The sequence below is a fragment of the Pocillopora verrucosa genome, chromosome 5 (genome assembly GCF_036669915.1).
Source record: "Pocillopora verrucosa isolate sample1 chromosome 5, ASM3666991v2, whole genome shotgun sequence".
NCBI lineage: Eukaryota > Metazoa > Cnidaria > Anthozoa > Scleractinia > Pocilloporidae > Pocillopora > Pocillopora verrucosa.
Window position 1 is genome coordinate 26842888 of NC_089316.1, and position 24392 is coordinate 26867279.

Below are 24392 nucleotides of genomic sequence, written 5' to 3' on the forward strand. Positions count from 1 at the left end.
AGGTCTTGGTTGAGCTTTTCAGTCAGCTCCTGAGAGGAAGACCCATAGCAGTAGATCACCGTGTCATCTGCATAAAGTGATGCTTGACAGGCATCTAGAACGCTTGGCAAATCGTTAATGTAGATGACAAATAGCAGAGGACCCAGAATACTTCCCTGAGGGACTCCATGGGTAACTGGCAATTCATCAGACAACTCATTCCCACAACATGTACGCTGTTTCCTGTCAGTAATGTAAGAGCGGAACCACTGAAGCGAGTTCTCACATAAACCACGGTGTCGAAAGCCTTGGTTAAATCCAAAAACACGGCCCCACACAGTTTACCTTGTTCCATGTTCAATAAGACTTCATCAGCAAATGATGTCAAAGCAGATTCAGTAGAGAGCCCCTTCCTGAATCCAAACTGTTTCCTTGTGAGAAGGTTGTTAATAACCAAGTACTGGTACAACTGGGAATGCACGGCTTTCTCGAGAATTTTACTGAGTGTCGGTAAAATAGAGATAGGTCGATAGTTCGATGCATTTGATCGGTCGCCTGATTTAAACAAGGCTGTAATTTTTGAGCATTTCCACAATTTAGGAAATTTACCAGTAAGAATCGATCGATTCAACAGCTTAGTGATGGAGGGAGTGATTGTATTAGCAGAGCTCTTGAGTAGTCTAGCACTAATTTTGTCCAAACCAATTGCTTTATTTGTCTTCAAAGAGGTAAGCTGCTGAAGCACAAACGATTCCTCTAGTTCAGTTAACTGGAACTGAGACAACGGTTGTTCTAAAACCAAGTTGCAATTCGACCAGGTAGTCGTTATTTTGTCAGCTAGGCGCTTGCCTATGGATGCAAAGAAGCTATTCAAAGCAACAGCAATGGATTTGGAAGTGGTGTGCTGAATGCCATCGGAAATGATGCACTGAACCTTTTCTGAGGATGAATTACGATTGCATGCTTCGTTTACAGCTTTCCACATTTTGCCGTGATCTCCTCTGGCTTCCTCGATCATGTCACAGTAATATTTCGACTTAGCAGATTTTACTAAGCGGTTTACTTTGTTCCTCAGTTTCCTGTAAGTGTTCCAGTGCTTTTCTCAGTTCGATTTACGTGCTTTACGATGATACCAGTCTCGATCTCTCATTGATTCGCTAATTTTGCTATTCATCCAAGGAAGAGGTGTTCCCTTCACACGTCGTCGTTTGACAGGTGCATGATCGTCTGCAACTTCTGAAAACAGTTTGTTCCAAGTTAATAAAGCGTCATCGATATTGTTTTCATTGTCAACGACGTGCCAAGGAACATTCCTAAGATCTTCGTTAAATGAATTCGCATCGAAATTCTTGTAAGAGCGATACTCAAACATTCTTGGATGTGCTTTTGTGTGCACACCAGTCTTTAGAATGCAAAACACCAGGTAATGGTCGCTCAATGGAAACGGAACAACACCAGATTTAACAATGCGATGTTCATTATTGACAAAAATCAGGTCAATCAAGGTCCGTGAGGTGTCAGATATTCGAGTAGGCTCTTTTATCAGCTGTGTGAAGTCAAAAGCGCGCGAGAAGTTGAGAAGTAGTTGTTTGTCTTTCTTGGGCAATTTTGAATTAGGCATCATGTTTGCGTTTAGATCTCCTAAAATGACCACATCCGATTTTTCAAGATCAACAGCAGGCATACTATCTCGCAGAGACGAAATAAAAGTGCGGAGATCGGCATCTGGTGCTCTATAAGCGCAACATAATAACGTTGGCTTACATTTATCTCGAATTAACTCAATCCATAAACATTCCTGTCCACCATTATTGATATCATTCCGCAAACGAAACGCCAAATCTTCTCTTACATACATAGCAACTCCGCCATATCCCTCTTTATTGCCAGTGCGATCTAACCTTATGCACACAAATCCAGGGAGTTTTATTTCAGCATCACTTGTTGAGGAATCCAGCCAAGTCTCGGACAGAGTTAGCACGTCAAAAGTTTTGTTGTTAATTCCCTCAAGACGCAGAGAGTCGGTTTTGTTTGCGAGACTTCGTATATTCAAGTGAGCAATCTTGAGACCTCTAGTGGACTTGATATCAGCAAATGTCTGGTAGCCGGGATTAATCTCAATGTCACCAGCAAGAGCAATAAGAGTCAAAGCAAAACAGGCACGATGAAAAAGCTTACAAAGCATAACACTCTTCAGTCGTCCATTAGACTCTTGCCTCCGGGTCGGTTCGTTTCGATGAAATGAAGCACCAGCAACTTCAGCCCTGCGATTCATCTGGGAAACAAAATACGTCTCTCTATCGTTAAGCAAAGTGTTCTCATATACATCTGAGAACCTGAAGAACTCCAAAGTGATGTAAATACAGAGAAACACACATAAATTTGCGGAGAGCTTGAAGCCGCGTCCGAACGCCATGATAAAAGTATCACTTCTTCTTCGGGGAGTTTTACAGTTTAACACTAAATGACTGTATTTATAAGCCATAGTTAGTGGCTATACGGGAGCCAATGACCATATAGGCTTGGCCGGACCTACGAATAGGAACTGGTGAAGTAGCGGAAAATTTGAAAATTTTTTGGGGCAAGGTGGGAGAATTAATTTGGGGTCCACGGTTTTGGATTTCTTTTTTCGTCACGCAGCAAGTTACAAAACGTAAATATAATTCTTCTTGGTGTCTTTCCAGATGCGACCGATGCCTTTTCCGATACTTCCATTGTTTATTACAGCAGTAAAAGATATATGTGACATCAACACTTTTGAAAAATTGCTTAACATTTTATTTAGCGAAGTATACTGTTGACATTTCGGCTTTAGAAGACTATTGTTTTCCGCAACTATAACTGATATGTCTCTATATGAAGTATTAAATTTGTTTACCCGCTGACCACTCGTATTTCGGTCTTTTCTTCATCCCCCACACGTCGCCCGTGATGTAGTAACTCCTCATGCAAGGTCATCAATTTTCGCATGAAAGCGAGGCCACGCGTGCTAAACAATCATGGCGGAGTCGACGAGTACTGGTGACTAAACAGAGGAATAGCTCCGACCTGTGATTGGATGATAAAAATAGTAAAAGCTTACAAGTTAACTCCTTGCACGAAGGAAGAAAGTCGCGGATTAATTTTGCTTGGTAATTTCTAACAACTCCACCAGACCTAAATCAAAGGCTCTTGTGAGTAAACTCGTGAATGCAGTGGATAGGCTTCCAGCCGTGGAAGTGTATGTTTTGTTAGCAAGGGACACATTTAGGTAGAGGTGCTGGGACGGACGGCTAAAAAGTGTCTTAAAGGGATTTGCTTTTAGAGTATTTGAGTTACTTTGCGTATTCCTATTCGCAGGACGCTCATGATAAGAAGCTGTTGAATGTTGCGCATTCGTTTGTTCTGCTCTTGTTTGCTATGTTTGATTCTTGTGTTGTACAAGTGTTACCTTTCCGGGAGGGGGACTAACGGGATGCTCGTCGAAAATTTTGAAATTTATTCCTGAACGAAAAACCAATGTAGGCGTGGGTCACGCATTCTTTTTACCCCTAGGAGAAAAATGTGGGTTAAAAAGGATTTTTTTTCCATGTTTTTTCGCGTGCAACCCTAAACGAAACCTTGAACGCTGAAAATGTTGGCGCTTTTTCCTGAAATCCCTAAGCGAGACCAAAATCTGAAATCTACACCCCTAAGCGAGAGGACGGGTATCCCCGTTTGTTTCATATAGGAGTCCTACCCCTGGATTGATTTTTCTTCTAAGAAAGTCATTTTTTTGGAAGAAACGAGGAGAATGAGGTGTTTCAAGTGTGCATAGGGCGTTACCTATCCACAAATTTTTGCCGTACTGTATATCAGTTCTTCATTTTCCGAGTGGCTGTAGAATCCGTGTTCCTTAGTGCCAACCGATTTTCGAGTCTCCTCGATTAAGTGTGATTGCGTAGGAAAATGAAATTCAAGTTTAATTTTCGTTTTTCTTTACGCTGTAAAAAGCCGAAATCAGACTTTCAATTTCGTTTTTCAATTTTCTCCGCTTGGAAGGAAACGGAATTCAACTTCACTTTATGCTCTCCGCTTTTTTATTTATTATTTATTTATTTATTTTTATTTATTATTTATTATTTATTTATTTATTTCTATAGCTCTTAAAAAAAAAAAAAAGAAACGGATCAACTCTTAGAAAAAACGGATATTAACATTCTTTTTCGTTTTCCGCTTTCGTGTGGAATTTGGGAAATGCATTACAAGTCGTTTTTCGTTTTCGGCTTGTGGCATTGAAACTGGCAATCGATAATTTGGCGGGAATATTAGAGAAAATTTCTTGAAATTGAATATGAAGTTTTTTGTCCTGGTTTGTTGAACATTTGACAATTTCTACAGAAAATTGATTATTGATCAAGTTACTATTATTAACAATAAACAGAAAGTTCTTATAAACACAACATCCAGTTACAGTTTATTAAATTCTAACTTTTATATGTTGACTACTTGGTGACTACAAAGTACCTCATCCCAAACTCTAATCATAAGAAAACCAAGTCAACATGTTTGATATGTTCAGAAACGAAAATTTTCTAACACAAGTAACTTTTCCAAGATGACATTGTGATGAACTCTTTCAACCGAGCCATTGTTTTTCCCAACACATCTTTGATCACCATATAGCTACTAAATATTTCAGTTTTGTGGCTGCTTCCTTTCTTATTCCAGACAAGAAACTTAATTTATGTGACAATTTTGCAAGAGGAGCCTCTGAAAGTACTACCGAAACATCAGAATTTTTTAAACCGTTTTGAAATTGTTGCGACTGAACTAAATCGTAACATCCTTGACGACTTGTTGATTATTGTAAGAAAGTTGAAAATTTTCAAACGTAAGTAACTTTTCTGGGATGACATTGTCATGAGCTCCTTTAATTGAACCGATCATTTTTTCTAATACATCTTTAAACACCGTAAAACGACTAAATTTTTCGGTTTTGTCACTGCCTCCTTACTCATTCCGGACAAGAAACTTAGCTAAAGTCACAATTTCACAAGAGGAGCTACTGAAAGTACTACCGCAATGATCACATTTTGTGATAAGACTTGAATTATCTTGATGAATTTTTTTTCTGACACTTGGAGCGTTGTTTAAAATGCGAAAGTTCCTCAATGGAATCGATGTTATCAATGTTCGGTTCCATATGTTGATGGTTTTCGCCATCGGCTTCTAGCAATGCAACGTCATTAAAAGCACATCTTCGTTCCCCGCTTAAATTCTCCGCCTGTGTTATGACAGTCTGGATAGGGTGTAAGGTAGTATTGAGAATTCGTCCGTTTTCTTCGCCGTCGTTCTCCCGTATTCTGAGATGTTTGAATGTGTAAACTTCTCCAACGGATACTGTAAGAGACAGAAAATAAACGTTATATGGTGTGGTCTTCGGTGACCGCACGCAAAATATCGCGGGCGCTCTTTCCCACGAAAAGCACATGTTTTGTTATAGAGTTATACTGTCGTTTCGTTAGGACAAGTTTTCCTTTCTATTTAGAAGGCACAATAACTTGTAAGTATGCAGTATTTCGGTTATTCGGTCAATATCATCTTTGTAATAGTCGCGTTGTTGTTATTTCAGCGAATCTTTCTCTTTCACGTGTGGTCCGTCGGATGAAAACCAAATTACTTGCGTGGCTCTAAAGAATCCCGAATCGTATAAAGAGAATTTTATTCGATCTGAAACAATAAATAAATAAGATTTCTAAACAACAGAACCTAACCAAAATTAAGAGACCTAAGCACATCATATAATCTTAAAACACGAACAGATTTGACCGCTAATTACATGCGGTCTTACAGAAATTACACTAACAGAAATCAACGCGAATAATTGAATGTAACAAAGCCTAAGGAAACCAAAAACGACTTAAAACAACTGACTTACTTCGTGACGGGATTCCAGAGTTAAACTAAACTGTATAATCATCAAAAACGGGAAAGCTATCCTGATTCATGCCTCCGACACGACACGTGTAAAAACTAACTAAAAACCATCAACTTACTCATATTTCAGTGTCAATCAAGGTGATCAATAAGTGAAAAGAAAAGGTGAAATATTAAACTAAATAAACTTTTAAACGTAACGCAAATGTCACGCGAGCAATGTTCTTCTCGAAACAACGTGCAATTTGTGAATGGAATGAATACAAGTTATGTGCAGATTAGAAACGAACTAGCAAGTGAACAACTGATTAAAGTACAGTTTCAAGTAGCTATGAGTGGACGCTACAGATACCATGTCGATGTATCCTTCCCACAGGGTTAATTTCAAAAGGCACGTTTCATCAGCAATATAACAATCCACCTTCTTCAACTTCGACGCTCCAATACCTTCCCTTTGATTTCCTTTGAAGACGACTTTTACGCAACAACTTATTTGCTCCATATCTACACTACCTATCAAACACTTCAACTTGTTTTTCTTTCAATTGGTAAGCATGTTGACATTTACTCGTAATGGGATTCGTCCTTTTTCCGAGTAGCCTATTGGGTGATTGTCGTCTTATTTGCGATTGGATAATTTCGATCCATCGAAACATCAAACTCTCCGCCAGGTTGAAGGAAGCTAAGGGGGTTATAATTTCCAATTTTGCTCAAAACTGGTTGTTTGCATTCAATGTGGATATGGTCAAATCTGTTGTAACCAGCCAGCTTCTTCCCTGTCACGCTACACTGTAATTCAATTTCTTCCCTTACTCTTGGGAAGCAATCAGGTTAATGCAACCTGACTAGATAATTAAAAGACTAAGTTAGATATTTTATGATAATTTGTGTTGTTCCAAAAATATTCATGCTCCTCCAATAGATAGATACAATATGATGACCGTATTAGTTCGTGAAATGTAATTCTTAAAACTGAATGAATCCTTAGGGCCCGTTTACCTGGAGGTGGGGGACCCCAGATCGTCTTTCCGTATAATCTCTCATTTTATCTTGATCACGTCTTCATGATAAGTGGGGTAACCCGCCAAGGCGGGTTGCCCGGTCTGCCAGGTAGGGTAACCCTGTCAGCCGGGGTGACAATTTGCCATGTAAACGTCTCAATGTGGGGTGACCCGCCTATCGGGGGTCGCATTCATGGCAAAAAGCTCCTAGCCGTCTCACGGCAGAAATCACCAGAAACCGCAACGGACACACAAGGAGTGTAAAATGTTCACATTTCGGAATATTCAGCTTTGTAAATCGACCATATTTCGTTTCCCCAACTATTTCTTCAAACGTATTAAGTCTAAGATTCCTCTCGTAACCTAACACCGCGTAACACAACGCGTGACGCTTTCATGAATAAATACATACATGTCCGAGAATTAATCTTTCGTCTTTCTCGAGATATGAGCTTGCGACGCTTGTGCTCAAACTCCCTAATTGCAAGCGCAACAACAACCTCAAGAAACCTCACCTCAGCAGCCCGGGGTTGTAAGATTGCATGTAAACGCGTTTTATTTTTCGACCACGGCTAGGCGGGTTACCTCACCTACCTGGGGTCTCCCACCTCCATGTAAAAAGGCTCTTAGAGTAGCATCCTGTGTCACTAATATTGTTTATTTCTTCATCTCCTTAATTTTTCTAAATTCCTTTTGTGTTATACCGTGCTCTGCTAATGTTGTACAGTTTAAAAAAACGGAAAACGACAACTCATAAAAATCATGATTTCCTCAACTGTTTTGCACTGGGTTTGATCGTATGGGAGATCGGTATTGGGTCTGGGACTGTGCCCCATGGATTTAAACGGCCGATGGCCATCGTGAAGGTTACCCAAACTAAATATCAAACTCTATATCAGTGAAAAAGGATATTAATTGCAGAATTAGGCGATTTGGAGTGTTAGGACATCTAATGCGATGGACGCCAGTAAACACAAAGAATGACGTCATTAATCGGAATTAATTTCTGATGAAACGTAACTTCACGATGTCATACGCACAAAGTCAATCTCTTGAAGTGTCAGCATTTTTCCGTATTCCTCTCGGTTCTTTTAACCGATCTGTCAATTTTGAGCAATGAAAACACTTTGATTGTTAATTCTCCCCCGCAGCTGCTACACATTTCTATGTAAATAAGATAATTTAGTTTTATTAACTGAGTTCATAATGTGGAGTGCTAGTAATTACAAGAATTTAGTGTTAGATCAAGATAAATTCTCATTACCTGTTTGCTGGATAACGTATGGATTTTCTAGGGAGATGTTACATGTTAATCGCCTCTGCGAGTTACAGGGTTAATTTGTTTAACCGTTTAAACCCCAAGGGTGACCAGCATCTAATTTCTCCTTACAGTAAAAGCGGAGCTCGCAGAGCGTAGCCCCATAGTTATACAAAATAGTAGTAACCCATCAAGCCAAAAAAATTTGGATGTATGACCGTACGACCGCACAAGGTGCTACTTTTAACATGCGTGGTCAACTGTACCGCGGGCACGGCAACGCCACGGCTTTGTCCAGTAGTCCAGTGGTCAGTGCACAGGGCTCCGAGTCCGACGACCCGGTTTCTAGTCCTGGCCGGGGTAAGGCGTTGTGCCCATAAGACGTGCGGGGAAAAAATGCGAGGTCCGCTTTAGGCTTGGCTAAATCTATATATTATTGCTAAACCATTCACTTCGATTATGAAAATAAAGGAAATGATCGCCTACCTAAGAGGCTTTGATCTTCAAACGAATTCTCCTTGTCAGTACCAAAAGAAACATATGCAGAAGAGTATGGAGAATGTGGATACTGATGTTAGGGTGTAAACGGGTTAAAGAGGAGACATTTACTCAAAATGGAGAGTTTCAGTCTTCTAATCATCTCACGCCTGATCGGAGAATTACTTCCACACTAGGCTCACACTGTGAGCCGCCAGGATAACAAAAATAAATTTGTGAGGGATAGAGGAGTTGAGAGATGAGCGGAAGGGAGTGAGGAAGATCCTACCTTTGATCCCCTTTCACATTCATGATCAGCATTCGAACCAAACTTCTTGGTCCTTACAGACAAAGCGCTCCTCTTCAATGCAGCACTCTGAAGCACAAAACGTCAGCCAACTACTGATTATTGCTCACTAGAGATGTCAATAAAATGCAATTTATTTCTAGTTTTTCCTTATAATTAACAACTATATCCACGTTTAACGCAGTTTACAAGACATTTATTAAACTGGAAAGAAAAAAATTAAGTTGTAAACTCTAAATAAATGTAACTCAACCTTTAAGTTAACTAATGAGGAAATCACGTTTTAACAGTATATTTTGTGTCTTGGCACCCTATCAATTTCTTCCAAAGTGCTGCTTTTAATGTTCTTAAAATGTAATGAGCTTTTCAAGAAAACGCTGCGGCCATTTGGAATAGATTAAAGAGAGCGTTGTAACAGCGTTTCTCCTCAGGCCACAAAATTCCTTCGTCACAACTAATGTGATATGCACAGTGATTCCAAACACAATTTATCAAATACAACTTTGAATAAAATTCCTTCTTCACAACTAATGTGATATGCACAGTGATTCCAAACACAATTTACCAAATACAACTTTGAAGAATCGAGTTTACATAAACGTTTCAGGCTGAGCTATGTACATACGTGTAATATATTACTTTGGATTTACTTCTCTACAACAGCATGTTCCAATTACTGGGGGTCTCGGTAGCCTAAGTTTAAGCCATTTCGGCACTGGGTAACTGGAGGTGGTCAGAAAAAAATTAAGTGTTAATACTTTATATCTGAATTACACGTTGCAACTGGGAGGTTTAGATTTTAGATGTTCGCTTGGTCCTTTGAGATGTACTGATCCTTGCTGCACGGTTACAGCGTTGTTATCTTGTTTTTTGTAGAATCGACAATACCAATACACAACAAACGGTATTGACATCGCAAGTAAACCCAGTACGATGAATATCACAATTTTCCACCATGATACTGTGAAAATCAAATAAAAACAACAAAAATGGTTACAACCAGTATCAACGTCACCATTTAGCTTCCTAGATTGACACAGGGTTTTTTTGGGATGTATCATAACCAGGAAAAAATTAATCAACGATGAAGGAGATCACTGTGTAATCAACAAGCCATCAGATGAGTATTGCCAATACTTGATGATTAAACAATGAGCAATTGAACAAAAAAAAGAATTTCTCGCGAAGCATGAGCTATTAATTGATTCCTTGATTACCCAGTAGAGTATCTGTTTATGCATCACAATCTATTTGCCTCATCTGAAGAGATTTTTCCAATTGAGCCCCTCCAAAAGTCTTGGTATGCTCAATATAAAGTTGACGACAACTCAAGTACATACTTTTTAATTATTTCTGTATAAAGTGTTTATTTTAAAGAGTAAAACATAAAGCTTTCTCTGATTGAGGCTCCATTATTCCAAGAGACTCTACCCTTCTCCGAGGCTCTTCCTTTGCTTGACCCCCCCCCCCCCCCACGGGCACCGATAAAATTACAGCTCCATCACAGAGGTCAAGCCATTTTTCGTGTTTTTATTTGGTAGTCTTGAAGTTTGAGCTTTTAGCTTCTGATTTGGCTCTTTCTCTGAGGATGGATGTACATGTATGAATTTTTTTTTTAAAATTCTATGAAACTGTTTTTGAGGAGAAGGTATATAAATGCGACGAAACCCCGGCCATGCGACTCCAATGAGGCCTAAGGGCAACTTTCCCTCAATCGTGAACTGATTGATTAGCGAGTTTAAGTCGTTTATCTAAAACTTAAGTTTTTAGCGCGACAAAATTTAAGTTGAGATACCTTTGTTTGTTTTGGCTGTTGGCGAGGGTTGTTCAGTTGGGGTGACTGTTCTCATTGGTTTCGTTGAATATTTGGGTTTCTCAGTAGGTATAGCACGTGTCGAATCTATTTCGCTCCTTAGTTCTGATGTAAGTGGGTCTGAAGAAGTGCCATACAATATCAAGGACCAGCCGTGAAGTTGACCTGTGGAATAAACACGGAAACATTGCCAAGCGAACGCAAAAAATTAACAATTCAGCTGTTACGAAAACGGTATCCCAATAAAAGCTGAATTGCTGAATCTGAGCATGTGAAAGATTTGCTTCATCTAATACCGTAAGAAAAGGCTCAAAATTTACGGTCCCTAGTGTGGAAAAGTAGCATTGAATAAAATAAACATATGAATGAGCAAAAGAAATGCTCAGCGTTCCACCTCCCCATCACGATGAGGAAAGATGTGCTTAGCTTGAAAGTACGTAGTTTCGGCCGGCCTAAATTTCCAGGCAGCAAATTAAAGAGAGCATTTGACGTAATACTAACACACGAAGTTCGATCTAACATTTCTGAGGATTGAGTAAAAATAAGAACAAAAACAAAACCACCAACAAACACACAATAACTCGAAACTTTTAAAGAAAGTCATGATAGATCACCTGAACTTGGATATCTCTTGTCAAAATCATCAATTTTAAGCTCCCATCTGCCAGTCGGGTCTTCTTCCCAGTGAAAAAGAGATGTAATAATCCAGTCAGTCAAGTTTCTGAATCCTGTTAAGTTGTCTATGTACCGCTTTCCAGTCATTGGAGATGTTGTGCCACTCGGTGCTCTCAGCTGCAGGGACAAGTCGCCACGGCGAGAGAAATTAAGATTGACTCTGATCTGCACGTGCTCCAGGAATTTGATAGCACAATATTTCACTTCTATTGAAACTGTTCCTGGGATTTTTCTGAAACGAAGAATTGCAAAGAGACTAGGTCAATCGCCGTCAATAACAATGCTTCCTTTCATATTTAATTAAAATGGCCGCCTTGTCGCTCAAAAGCCCACCACCAATTTAGGAGAATTTGGGAGGGTGCTGAACGCAAATTTTACAATAACCGCCATATAAGCAAACGTCTGGTAACAGTTTTGAAGATTGACACGGGGTACGAAAAAGGGCGAGAGTGTTTCACTTATGAGATTTGAGGAAATAATTGCTCACTGAAACGAAAGGACGGGTAAGCCTCATTGAACTATTTTTCAAAAATCTCAACTTTCAGAATAAGATCGATATTTCTCGTTTATTCAGACCTATAGGTTACACACTTTAAAATGTAAGTTTCTGCTTCCGAAAAGGAAAATCGAAAAAAACATTAGGGAAGTAATGAGAAAATTGCCACTCACATGTCTTTGTCACTGCCTTCGATCTCGCATTTTATCTGCTCTGGAACCTTCTTCCATTTACTTGCTAACATCACCATCTTGCCAGCGTCCATAAGCCCAAAGCCATAAACCTTGCTAATATGAAACCCTGCTTTGTTTTGCAGCCAATGGCCTTGTTTGAGCCAGACTCCACCAGGCGCTGCTCTTGCACTGTTGGCTATGATGTGTTGGACGTCACGCCACGTTAAGTTAGGGCTGGAAGAGGAAACAAGATTAAGAATTCTTATCTTCGGATTGATTTTAATAACCTTTAACTTCAGCAGAAATTCCTCGAATTTACGCGAGTGGAAGTCGTCTCAATCCCCTCGATTAGCGCCCACTCATAGAGGGGTCGTTTCACTTACCCTTCCACACGGATAAAGAGTGGGCAGTAAGGGATTCTTTAACAGCATCAAGAATAATTCACACACCTTGAGCTCCAGGAACATTTGCACGTGCATACCCCTGAGTAAACTACAAGCTGTTTTTCATCTTTGGTTTCGCGCTTCCTGTTAAGTGTTGTGAATGGTGGTTTTCACTGCATACGTTTTAAGGCGGCAGGACCAACCAACGAAAGGCGGTGGAGGAGTTAAAGCGGCACTATGAGTCTTGGTTAGTTTTCTTGACAAAGAGGAGGTCACATTCCTCCTCAAAAAACCGGTCAGTTTCACCCTAGATTCACTCCGACACATGCCCAAGCTAACTTTTGACTTAACTACGAAAGGGGTATGTTCATTCTGTGCGACCTGCCTCTCCTTACTTATGAATATTAACTCTAAGACATAACAATCTTACTTTGCATGTAGGGTCAGTGCAATCAGTCCTGATGCAATGGCAGTAGCCGCTGACGAAGCTGTGAAATCGCTGACACAACCGTTTGTGTTATCAACAGTTACCTGGATGATTTACGAAATTTTCATAAATTAGCAAGCAGAGGGTTATAGAGAATGAGAGAAATAATTAACTCGGAGATAAGGTTTAACTTAAGTTGGAAAATTTCGCGTAAGGCCAGGAGTTTAGTACATAGGTCTGATGACATCGTTCATATTCTCGACTGAACGGAATGTAACCGACGTCACGAGTATTTGTGTTCACTCCGCTCATTTCAAAATCCAAACACCAAAGGTACAGGAAAATTGATAAAAAGAAACGAAACTTACTATAGACTTGCAATAAAAAAAAGATCTAACTTAAAGGTTTCACAGTCTTAACGACATTCAAACGTCGCCTTCGCTGTTTCTCTTTCTTTTCATCTATTTTTGGGTTACAAATTTTATGGACTCATTCCACTTACAATTCCTCCACCCATGTCACTACTGTACGTGGTGGCCATGATTCCAGGACATTCTTCTGCGTAGCTGGGACGGGATCCATCTTTATTCACACCGTTGATGGCGATGGTGTAAATACTATTCACATAACCATTGTATGCACAGCTGTCTCCCGTCATACCGCCATTTCCAGCTGCAAACGTGTAGATGGCACCTCGTTTATCACGACCCTTGGTTTAAACAAATGGTATAAATATATTAGCCACTAATACATCGTTGACTATTTACACGGAAGAAACTCATTTAGTTGAAAGTATACAACGCGTAACAAGCCATCAATATTGGCAAAAACCTTGGATAAAAACCCAACACCAGGTCCAAATGCTAAGGATGTCCACTTTCCTCGTCGTTCATATATTGTTGAACGAAGGCGATCGCACTCAGACCGCTCTCTTAATAAAAATTTCAACGGCAATGAAGATAATGGTCACAATGATGGTGTTTGTTTGTCAGCGACAATGATGGCGTGCCTAATTGTAGTAAAGTTGGCAAGGAGAACAATGATTGGGGCCAAAAAATAAAAAGGTGATAAAGCTGGGACGATTATGGATAAAAGATGAAATATGTGGTGAGCTGAATGGGCTGACGTTATTCAATGGTAAAAGCTCTAATCACTTGATAAAATACCTTTTGAATGCCTTTTTCTAAGGCAGCACTGGTCAGCGGTCCTGGACCCTCTATTTGCCATGCCATATCCCCAGGTCCCCAGCTGTTGGAGTATATGTCAATACTTTCTAGCTTGTGCACCAAGGCTGCAGATTCTGTTGCATCAGTTGACTTAATGTCATCATCAAAAAGGCGGATGCCTGACACAAGAGAACACGGGATTCAAAGTCGGTGTTTTCTTCACGCGAGGAGCATTATACAAGTACAAAAGCATGGAAAACGTTTTACCTTGTTACTTGCACCCTTTGATTCAATTCTATAAATTTTTTCGGGTAATAAAACATCAAGAGTGTAGAATCTACCTCCTACCTGAGCTTAACCTGGTGAATATCCGATGACATTCCCCAAATATATTTTCCAATTCTCAAACCCTACGTCCAAAACGATAAAAATCTTCATTTAAAATCAAATTAAAGATGAGCTAGGATGGTACTTTTGGGAGGTCCTTTCATTTTCCCTGATGTGCAATTTGTTTATATAGACAAGTTTGAGGGGTTCGCTATGCTCTCTCGATTGCAAAGGACATTTTCATTATAAAAGATATTAACGTGATATCTGGATCATGTATTTTGGGAACTAAGTATGCAATTGGTCCCCCCAGGTTTTAAAGGAAAGGGCAACTTCATAGTCCAGAAACGAACTACTGAGATTAGCACGAGTCCTTTTTTCACATCCTTTCCTCTCGAAATTGTCAATTGTAACTCCTTAAATGTATTGGTTACAATGGGTTACCAATACATTAAAGTCAAACGGTTAGATTATACTCTAAATATTAGTTAATACCTGTAATATTAGCTTCATAAGCGATTCCCACACCACATAAATCATTATTGCGTTTTCCAGCTATGACACCTGCACATTTATTACCATGTCTGTAAATAAATAGAGATAATCATACATTAGTTTCACTGTCTCAAATCTTTGTAATTGACTACAAGCATACACCTATACAAGAAGGGAAACGACCTTCCCGAGTGAACTGCAACTGAAGAAATTGCAGAAAAAAAGGGTGAAAATATTAGGACCGGATTAAAATAATTTCATTTAATTTTGGCTTCAAGTATGCAGCGAACTCTCACTGCCACCATATTTATTATACCACCAGAAAACATTCGTTGTACGATTTCTGCAACAGCCTTTGGCTTCACCACATAACATAAACCTCAGATAATTTTTGCAGATTTTATGGTCTTTAAAGGAGGAGGATATGAGTCAAATTGGTATTCTTGAGCTTACAAAATCTCTTAAGTTAATTTGTGAATCAGCAAGAAATAAATCAACGGTTAAATGATGACATCAAAGCAACTGAGGCAAGGCTACATGCAGAAGCCAAACGAGAACTCTGGAAAGTTACAGAAGCTGTACGTCCAAATGTTAAAAGTTTGATCTGCTTAATTGCTGCAGCTTTCTTGCATAAATCGAACAATTCTGCTTTTTCCATTCCTTTACCGCCATCAATTAGCTGAATACCTCTCTTCCACAAATAATTCTTCACTTTCCCACACTGAATTCGAGAAGTTTTCGCTCATTTCCATCACCACGGTTTTTTATTCTACATACCTAATGAGAGCGCACTTAGCCTCGTTCTCGCGCCCTTACTTCGGTACCAGATCATTGAACCACGAGACATCGGAAGCGGCCTATCATCGTAAATTTCGTAATGTTCGTAAACTTTGGTGGGGCTTTCGTGGTAACCCTTGAATTGACTCCGTAGACTTCGTCGATGGTCTGGCTAATTTTCGTAAATTGCGCACTTTTCGTAACTGCGTTTAATCCTGGAAATAACTCGCCATTCTTTCGCCCCTACCCCTTCCCCTCTCCTTGTTTTCCTTGACCAGCTTTTAATTTCTCCTTACAATATCAACCTTGAATCACACACCTAGGTCACGAGAATCAAGGAAATGATCACCAACTAATAAAGCTCTTGATTTTTAAACAAATTCTCCCTGTCAGCACCTCAGGAAATGTATCGAGAACAGTTTGGAGAATATGCATACTGATGTTAGGCTGTAAAGGGATAATCAGCTTACCCTGATACTCGTGTTCCAAACGGCACCTGTTTGCCAGCCACATAATCGTAACTCAAATCCCATCTCTAAAGAAATAAAATGCAAAGTAAACAAACAGATAAATAGTAGTCAGTGATCAAGATGAAAAGGTTAAGTCCCTTTCCATTTAAACAAATTCATCATTTTTAGTATCATTTATCTAAAAAGGTCCAATTAATATTTTCAAATTGAAACGAAAAAAAAAAGAGATTGAAAAAGAGAAAGCAATAGTTACATAGTTGTCTTTTAGTTCAGGATGACTGCCATCGACTCCATCATCAACAACTCCCACCACAATTCCTCTTCCTGTATAACCAGATTTCCAAGCAGCAGTGACATTAAGTGTTGGTTCATTAGATCCCTCAGGTCTTTTCTAAGATGCAAGAAATATCAGAAGAGCGGGATTAAAGGCCTTTGAATTACCTGTTGTTTGAAATTCAGTGAGCTTAAAGCAGATAGTCATAACAGTCCATTCCGTTTCAAAACTGAACATAGCTTTTCATGCCAGATGAGATGACTGGAAATATTGCCAAGAAAGGCCTTTGATATGGCCAGATAATCATTAAACTCACAAACTACAATTGTCAAAAGTGAATACAGGTAGGTCACATAGCACTAAACATAGTAACAGATTATCATTACCATGTCAGTAATTATCATCATCAGCACTAATGTCATTATCGTCGTCATTAAATTTTTATAATTTTCACTGTTATTATCATCTTTATCGTAATCACCATGATCATCATCACTCTCACTGTCATCCTCACTGTCACTGTTATTATAATCATCGTTGGTACATCCAATGGTATAGTGCAGCTTAAGGATAAGGGAACATTTATTCCAGTTCCATACGCACAAATTTACATGTAAGTGTATGCATATGTTGACACATGAGTTTGAAAATGCATAAATACAAATTAAACAAATGCTCCTGAGAATAGACGCATGTACTCCTCTGTCAATACTACACTATACATATGCTCTTACTTATAAACGCATCTATGTCCATTTAACATGCATATTTTGTTCCCCTTATCTATTAAATGTGGTGGTAGACATAGGTTGTAGTGAAAACAAAGACCCCCGAAAATTAACTTAAGATCTTTAAGACCTAAGACCCGAAACCGACGACCCCTTCATGATCTTGAGACAGGAAGCTCGCATCATCATTATGGCTTCACCAAAGAAAACCAGTGAAAAGACTGACAACCTCTCTGTTCACAGCGTTAGGCAGCATGATCATTCATCAGTTGAACAAAAGCAGAATTGCCTAAACCAGAATTCACTTGTTTTCGTTTCTTTTAATTCCTATTTGTTGCTTTCTTAATTTGTTTTTGAAAAAGCTAGTGCCCTTCAAAATTTCCCAGTAGTCCTCATTCTAAAAAAAGGATCAGAGCTTGCTGATGTGGACTTTTCACCAGGCTGACACAAGCTGGTGTTACAGCATCGCTCCTCATTCATACTAGCACGACATATGGGAAAATTTCTTCTTTTCAAAGTTTATTTGGTTTTGTCAAAACTGTATCGGCCAAGGAAGCTTTGGAGAGATTTTTTCATAAGGATTTCGGAATTATTCCTTTCTTGTACTAGGCACTTACTTTGTGGTAAGGGTGAGGCAATGAAAGATGTGTTTTATCACTTTCTTTATTACTATCAGTAAAGAAAAGAAGGGGTCTTAGTTTTCGGGTCTTTTTCTTTTTCTAGTCTTCATTTTCGGGGCCTTTTTACTTAAAATTGGCGTTTGATTACATAATTTATCGCTATTAGAAAGATTAAAAGCAGGACTGGATATTTCCGGCAAGAAACCATTACAAGATCATAATATATAAAGAAAACAAAGGGGTCTTCATTTTCGGGTCTTCCATCTTAGGTCTTAGTTTTTGGGGGTCTTCGTCTTTGCTACAGCCGGTAGACACAGTAGTAATAACATATTTACAGACCAAATAATGAAAGGAAAATTAACTTACAATATACCACATCTCATGAAGTTCTGGGTTTATCGTTAATAGCTTATACTTTTTCTCTTTCTGATGCATAAACCATTCAACCTGAATATAAAGAAAATAACGAATGATTTATGAATTATCAAGATCTGATGAGAATTCTTTGGAAAGGAAAAAAAAAATACTAGAGCCTCTGTGGCCTGACTTAATCTTAGAGATCCAGGTTCATGATGATGTTGTTTGAAATTTTGGAACATTTACCTCATAAATGTAAGTAAAAGTAAGATCAGGAAATTCATGTGAGTTTAGAGACTCGAACAGTATCTGTTGTAAAGGATAGTTTTGACTTTCAATCTTCCATGCAAGTTTCCAAAACAAATCTATTTTTCATGAATGGAGCACCTGATAATAACAACTTTGTCAAATTAAGTGACTGCACTTACTCGAGTTCAAGTAAATCATTCTTATTATAAGCATGTGTTTAAAACATATAAATCGCACAGTACATTTGAAGTTAAAGTATGGCAGCATTACCAGAGCTGTTAAAGAGAGCCTGCAGGTAGCCATCATCTTTTGCATGCTGAATTCACTTTCACCTTACTTTACAAATATTTGTGACAAAGAAAAGAAACCCAGGATGCCATGAAAGAAATGCGCACAGCAGCCATTCCCCAGTTATGAATTAAACTGAATGCATAATTCAACTGTATTAAAACTGAGAATCCATTCCAAATTATATTATATCAATACAAACACCGATCACAATAAACTGATCACAAACTAAAAATTTGTAGGATTCATGAAGAAATTCATAACTGTAAGGTAAAACATGTCCGGCAGTCTAATCTGAAGCGTGGAATTCCTTAAGTGTCGACAACCAGTCGGTATTATGGGATGCACAAGCTCGGAGAACTTGTCCACTAAAACAACAAATTAATTTTTTAGTCTGTTGAGACTATGCCGGGTTGCCGGGCATTTAGCCACAGCTAATTTGAAGAAGTCTTTCGGATCTCTTAAGCTTAATCGTCAAATCTTAGCCTTATGAGCAGGAGGGCATTCGCCAATTTAATTTCATACATGTTTGAATCGCGTAAGCTGTGAGAAATCAGAGATAAAATAACAAAGCCAAATTTTTAAAAAAGAGTTTGTCATTAAAATTTGACCGAGCGCCAATCAAATTATGATATTCCATACGTTGTTGTTGACGTCTTTCGTCACGAGATGGTAAAATTTATCAAATTTTGGCCTTTTAAAATGTTTAGAGTATCAATCGGTGTGGTCTTAAAATGGTGAAAATCTAAGATTTATTGAGCTACTTATATAACACGGTCGGAGTTTGCTCGATGAACTAATTTGCATAATCGGCTGTCACGGTAGCAAAATCGCTAAAAGTTTGAAGTCACCACGGCGAAGAAAATGAATAAGTACAAGATGTTTTTATATTTTTCTGCTGCCAAATACTTTTATTAGAAGAAACCAAGCGGAGTTTTCAATGGTCTTGTCTGGACTTAAGCAGTATCAACCAAGAAAGAGTTCTCTTGACCAATTTAGGAGAGTCTGACGAGTGTTTTTAAATAAATTATGACGAACCTCTGAATGAACGAATATCAAGGTTGAAATGATTTATATACACCTTAAATATCACAAAATCTAAGAATACAAAAGATTTTTTGCTGCATGCAGTGTGATACGAGGACCGGGCTTTTCAACTTTTGAAATTTTCGATGTCGTAAGAGGTCCTTTGCAGCTTTGACTAATGAGAGCTCTAAAAGTTTTATTTACTTGCTACCAAAAGGTAGTTTATTGGGTAAAGTTTGAGGGAAAACTTTGTTCCGATGCGAAATGCCCTGTACCGCTCTTACAGAAATCGCCACGTAACTTGTTTGACCGGATCAAATGTCTTACGATCGTCTTTACTTACAACTTTGTGATATTTACAAGTAAAACATAAACATCTTAAGACTAACCTTCAAGGTTTGCTATGTCATCTGCAGATACCAAAATACATTTTGATCTTTAGTAAGCCAAATCTCAAACTTTTAAGCTTTTTTCGCGTTTTGTTCGCACTTTGATCATCAAAATATCCTCATCCGGAGCCAGCAAACACAACGAGTATCCACAGAGTTAAAAATATCGGTAGGATTGTCACTCTGTTTCATCTCCCTCCAAAAAGTATAACACAAAAGTGTCGATCGCTTAGTTGGAAACCTGTGGAAGCACGCTGAATGTAGGGACCTTAAGCAAACCACGATGGCGATGGAACCGAGGACATGGAAAAACAAAAGATCTAATTGGCAGAATAATAGCTCAGCACGTACGTTTTAAAACTTTGTACATTTCTAAGCCGTCCGCTGCAAAACAACAACGTAAAATCACAATTTGCGTCATCTGAGAACCTTAACTACGAAGGCAAATTCCCATTTGGGGTAATGAGGTCAACATTTTCTTGTATACGTTATACAGAACGAGCTGTGGTACGGTACGGTGTGTGAGACGGTAAACAAATGCAGCCATTTTTGAAATTCTGTTTAAAGGCAGAAATTAATTTTTTAATCGAAGTCTTCTTTCATTTCCCACGAAAACAAACCAAAATGGCGGCGTCAGGCTGCGAGGAGCTTGGATCCGACACGCCTTCATTGTGAAACTCTACGATAGTTCGAAGAACGACAGCAAATAAAGCGAAATGTACACGAGTTAATATCGTTTGTACACCATATAATGTATAAAATACCCTATATAATGACAAAACAGTGCCTATACAATGACAAAATGTAGGTATAATGGAAAAATCACTACATATAATGACACAAGCACGGCTTTTCGCTAGTGCCTAAACGAGAGAAGCCATGTTGGAAGCGAGGGGTCGTTGTCAGTCTACCTAATCTCCTTTCATTGCTCCGGTTTTTTGATTGCCCGTGTTTTCAATACATTCTCAGAAATAATTTTTATTATTTCTAGCTAAGAATTTTACCTCCTAAACTAGACATGATGAAAAATCTGAATTTGATCTTGAAAATTAGGTACGGTAAACATTTATCGCCTCTTCATTCGTTCTTACGTTTCGGGGACAAAATTTAATCCTCAGCTGAAACAGACGGTAACACTGGCTTGAGAGGTTAAGGGCCAGTGACAATTTAAAGCTTTCAAAAACATTCTAGAAAGACCTCGCTGAAGCTTACCTCCGTTTCTGATGTCAAGGGAAACGTATATGATGAAGCCGTTCTCATATGTATCTCATAGGGAAGATTGTATTTCAAGGCAAACTTTTCGACTTCTGTCTGACCACCACTCATTTTTACGGCCCAGACATTAGCGTAAACCTCGTTGGCAAAAGTTTCTGTTAGGGCAAATAACAACAGGGAAAGAAACATAGCCATTTTAAAAATGAACAATAAACAGTTACGAGTATACGTGGGAACCTGGAACTGGATGACTCATTACTATTATAAGCATCTCCAAACAAGGAGGACTTGAGTGACCAAGATAGAATTTCTCCTTACAATGGCAATACAATATCAACCAGATAAGTGATGAGAATAAAGAAAAATATCAATTTGTGGATAACTAATTGATCCAACTCTAAATTCTCTGAACTAACATGATAAAAATTGTATGGTTGACAGAGAGGAGAATTAAAAACTTCATCTGGGAGTTAAAGGTTTAATCATTAGAATGGCAAAATTTTCCTTCGCTAAAATAGTTTTAATGAATCTTCGTCGTGCTCTCACGTGACAAGAGATGGTATGCGAGGGAGGTATGAGGAACACTATTACGCACGCGTTTCAATGCGGGAGAAAAAACGCTGGATTTTGAGCGCGGAAGTGGGCGAGTATTTCAGTCAGTAGTTATAGAGAGGAGGTTCTGGCACATTTTGAAAACAGCCTTGAAATCAAGGCAACCCATGAATTTTACATCAAGTTTGTTTTTAATCTTGATTTCAAAGAACAGTTCTAGTGCATTTTGAAAACAACATTGAAATCAGGTTGTTGGGGAGATCTGGACATGAGAGGACGGATATGGCTTTTACTGCAAGTATCATCTCCCGCAGCGTTATTTCCCCGGGTCTGTTGGGAATGTGTGAAAGCATGTCAAACTGTAGGAGATCAACTTATCATCGCTAGTAATTGGGGTCCTTGTTAGTGTTGTAATGCGACTCCATAACCTTTCAAACTATAGAGATCAATGTGTCATCGCTCATGAATGGAGTCCTGGTTAATGTTATCAATGTCGTAATATGATTCTTTAATCTTAATAAAAGACTCCATTCTTAATAATAATAATAATAGTTAATCTTTATTGAGGATGCCAACATCACAGAAAGAGTGGTTTACAGAAGGGTCCTCTAAAGGTAACTACAAATCAATATAATTACGTAAAAATGTAAATATAAATACAATCGAAAAATAAAACAGAAAAACATACATTATATTAAAAAATTAACACTAATTTAATTAAGCTAGTGCTGCATTAAAAAATTAAAATAAAGCTTGCTTGATACCACGCTTAAATTGACTTAAGGTAGGCACATCTCTTAGGGAAAGGGGTAAGGCATTCCAAGCGTCCGCTGCAAAATTTGATGTTATCCAGTGCCCCCATCTTCTATGTGCGGATGATTTACGAATATTTCGCTTAGATCGTGTATTATAGTTATGATAATTGCTGTTAAGAGAGCAGTGAAAGGTGTGCATGAAAAGGTTATTAGCTACCTTAAACATAAAAATAGCACGATGTTCAGTTCTCCGCCTGTCTAAAGCCAATGGAGCTTTGAGAGTGCATCGCTTGCGGAAGCAGTAGGGGGAAGATCTAAAATGATTCGCGCAGCCTTATTGTGCAGGATTTGTAGCTCCGCCATAAGTGTAGTGTTGCCCCGGTCTCCCCATATAATATCTCCGTAGTCAAAAAGGGGCAAAACAAAAGAATTAAAAAAGGTTATCGTAGCACTTAGTGGGAGACACGACTTAATCCGCCGCAAAAGACCTAGCTTCTTTTGCCTGTTGTCTTAACCGGCTTTCAACCACGAGTTGTTTGTTAGTGGTAGGATGGCATGTTCTTTCTACGACATATTTGTGGGTATGCAGCTATCCCGTATGGTGAATAACTAAAAGCGCTTTCTAGTAGCCTTTTGGTAAACGGTTTTCTCCCAGATCTTCACGGTCAATTGATTTCGTGGGCGTATCGAAATATCGAGCCAGACACCCTTAACGCATGCGTACTTGTCTTCAATTATTCTGTCAAAAATACTATTTACATTTCGAGCATGTCTAATCAGCACGACTTATTTAGTATGCGAGGAACTGTGAGAAATGTTAACTTGTAGAGGTGAGTCAGTGGAGTTATGGTTATCCTCCCACCTTCAGATTTTTAGCGCGAACATAGCTTACATACACGGATACACAGGATAGGTACGAGATGAGAGATGAATATACAAAAATGTTTCAGGGATGAGGCCTTCTGTGCCACTTGGCGCGAAGAAGTTATGTGAAGGTGAAGTTGCTACAATGGAACTTAATAATTGAAAGAAAATGTTAACTAACATACCTTGGTTTTTCAGTCATTAATTTTAAGAGAAGGCTTTGGCTTTGGCTTGTGAAAACGCTTGCAAATAGATCTTAAATTTTAGAAAAAGGGAAAAGTCTCTGCTTAAACTCAAAGCCTAAATGCTGACTCCTAGGTTCAAGCTGGCAGTGTCCTAATACAAAGTTTTTTGAGCCACAGCATCCTTGTTTTATTCCTAAGTTAATTTTTGGCCTTTGCCAGTGGACTGCAAGAGTTATTGTTACAATAGCAAACAGAAACTGGCAAAAAGATGAGTCATCTTGGCAGTCCTGCTGATAAAATATGTGACATCTTCACAACAGGAATACTGATTTGCTAAAGTAACAATGGAAACAGAATGTTATCTTGCATATGCCTAATTCTTCTATTCTTGATTATTTTCTTCTTCTTCCTTTCTTTCCCAATATTTCAACTACAAGAAGGCTTAGGCTCAAATAATTTATTATACCATTTTTGCCTACATTTATGTCATTCTAGATCTCACAGTGAACACTAATGTAATAGGGAACACAGTTGTGTGGCAGATGATAATGATCAAATGAATAAGTCAACTGAATTAATTTAAAAGTACTATGTTTACACACTAGATGGATGGTACCATTGACATGGATAAGTCTCAAAACAGGTCAAAGCCTATCATTTGGTCACATAGAAACACACCCAAACTACTGTTTCATGCACCAGGTCTGTTAGTAAGGGCTATTCTTCAGGGTTCTGATATTCAAAATTACACCAGAGTTAAGATAGTGT

At 38.6% G+C, this 24392-nt stretch overlaps 2 protein-coding genes across 2 annotated transcripts in view; both read right to left on the reverse strand.

Moving 5' to 3' along the window:
- Window positions 1–55, reverse strand: part of LOC131786391 (uncharacterized) — an 893-nt gene extending 838 nt beyond the window's left edge. Inside the window, exon 1 of the mRNA XM_066167553.1 lies at window positions 1–55. This exon is cut by the window's left edge and continues 838 nt beyond it. The gene's annotated coding sequence lies outside the window, so the exon portion shown is untranslated.
- A 9635-nt stretch (window positions 56–9690) lies between these two features.
- On the reverse strand, window positions 9691–21463 carry LOC136280845 (furin-like protease kpc-1). The gene is made up of 13 exons (XM_066166582.1): window positions 21266–21463; window positions 18111–18191; window positions 16783–16959; window positions 16376–16513; window positions 16123–16187; window positions 14876–14964; window positions 14054–14232; window positions 13390–13596; window positions 12891–12991; window positions 12078–12311; window positions 11348–11640; window positions 10716–10898; window positions 9691–9881 (listed from the first exon to the last, which is right to left on the reverse strand). The coding sequence occupies exons 1-13, from the start codon at window positions 21461–21463 to the stop codon at window positions 9691–9693; spliced, it is 2136 nt and encodes a 711-aa protein (XP_066022679.1).
- Window positions 21464–24392: the final 2929 nt, after the last annotated feature.

Bases quoted from the DNA above. Each gene is read 5' to 3' on its own strand.
- LOC136280845 (XM_066166582.1), bottom strand. From the start codon at position 21,463: ATGGCTATGTTTCTTTCCCTGTTGTTATTTGCCCTAACAGAAACTTTT. The intron at 12,992-13,389 runs GTAAGTGGAATG...TAAATCATCCAG, and splicing joins GTGACATGGGTGGAGGAATT to GTAACTGTTGATAACACAAA. The intron at 10,899-11,347 runs GTGATCTATCAT...TTTATTCCACAG, and splicing joins CAAGAGATATCCAAGTTCAG to GTCAACTTCACGGCTGGTCC.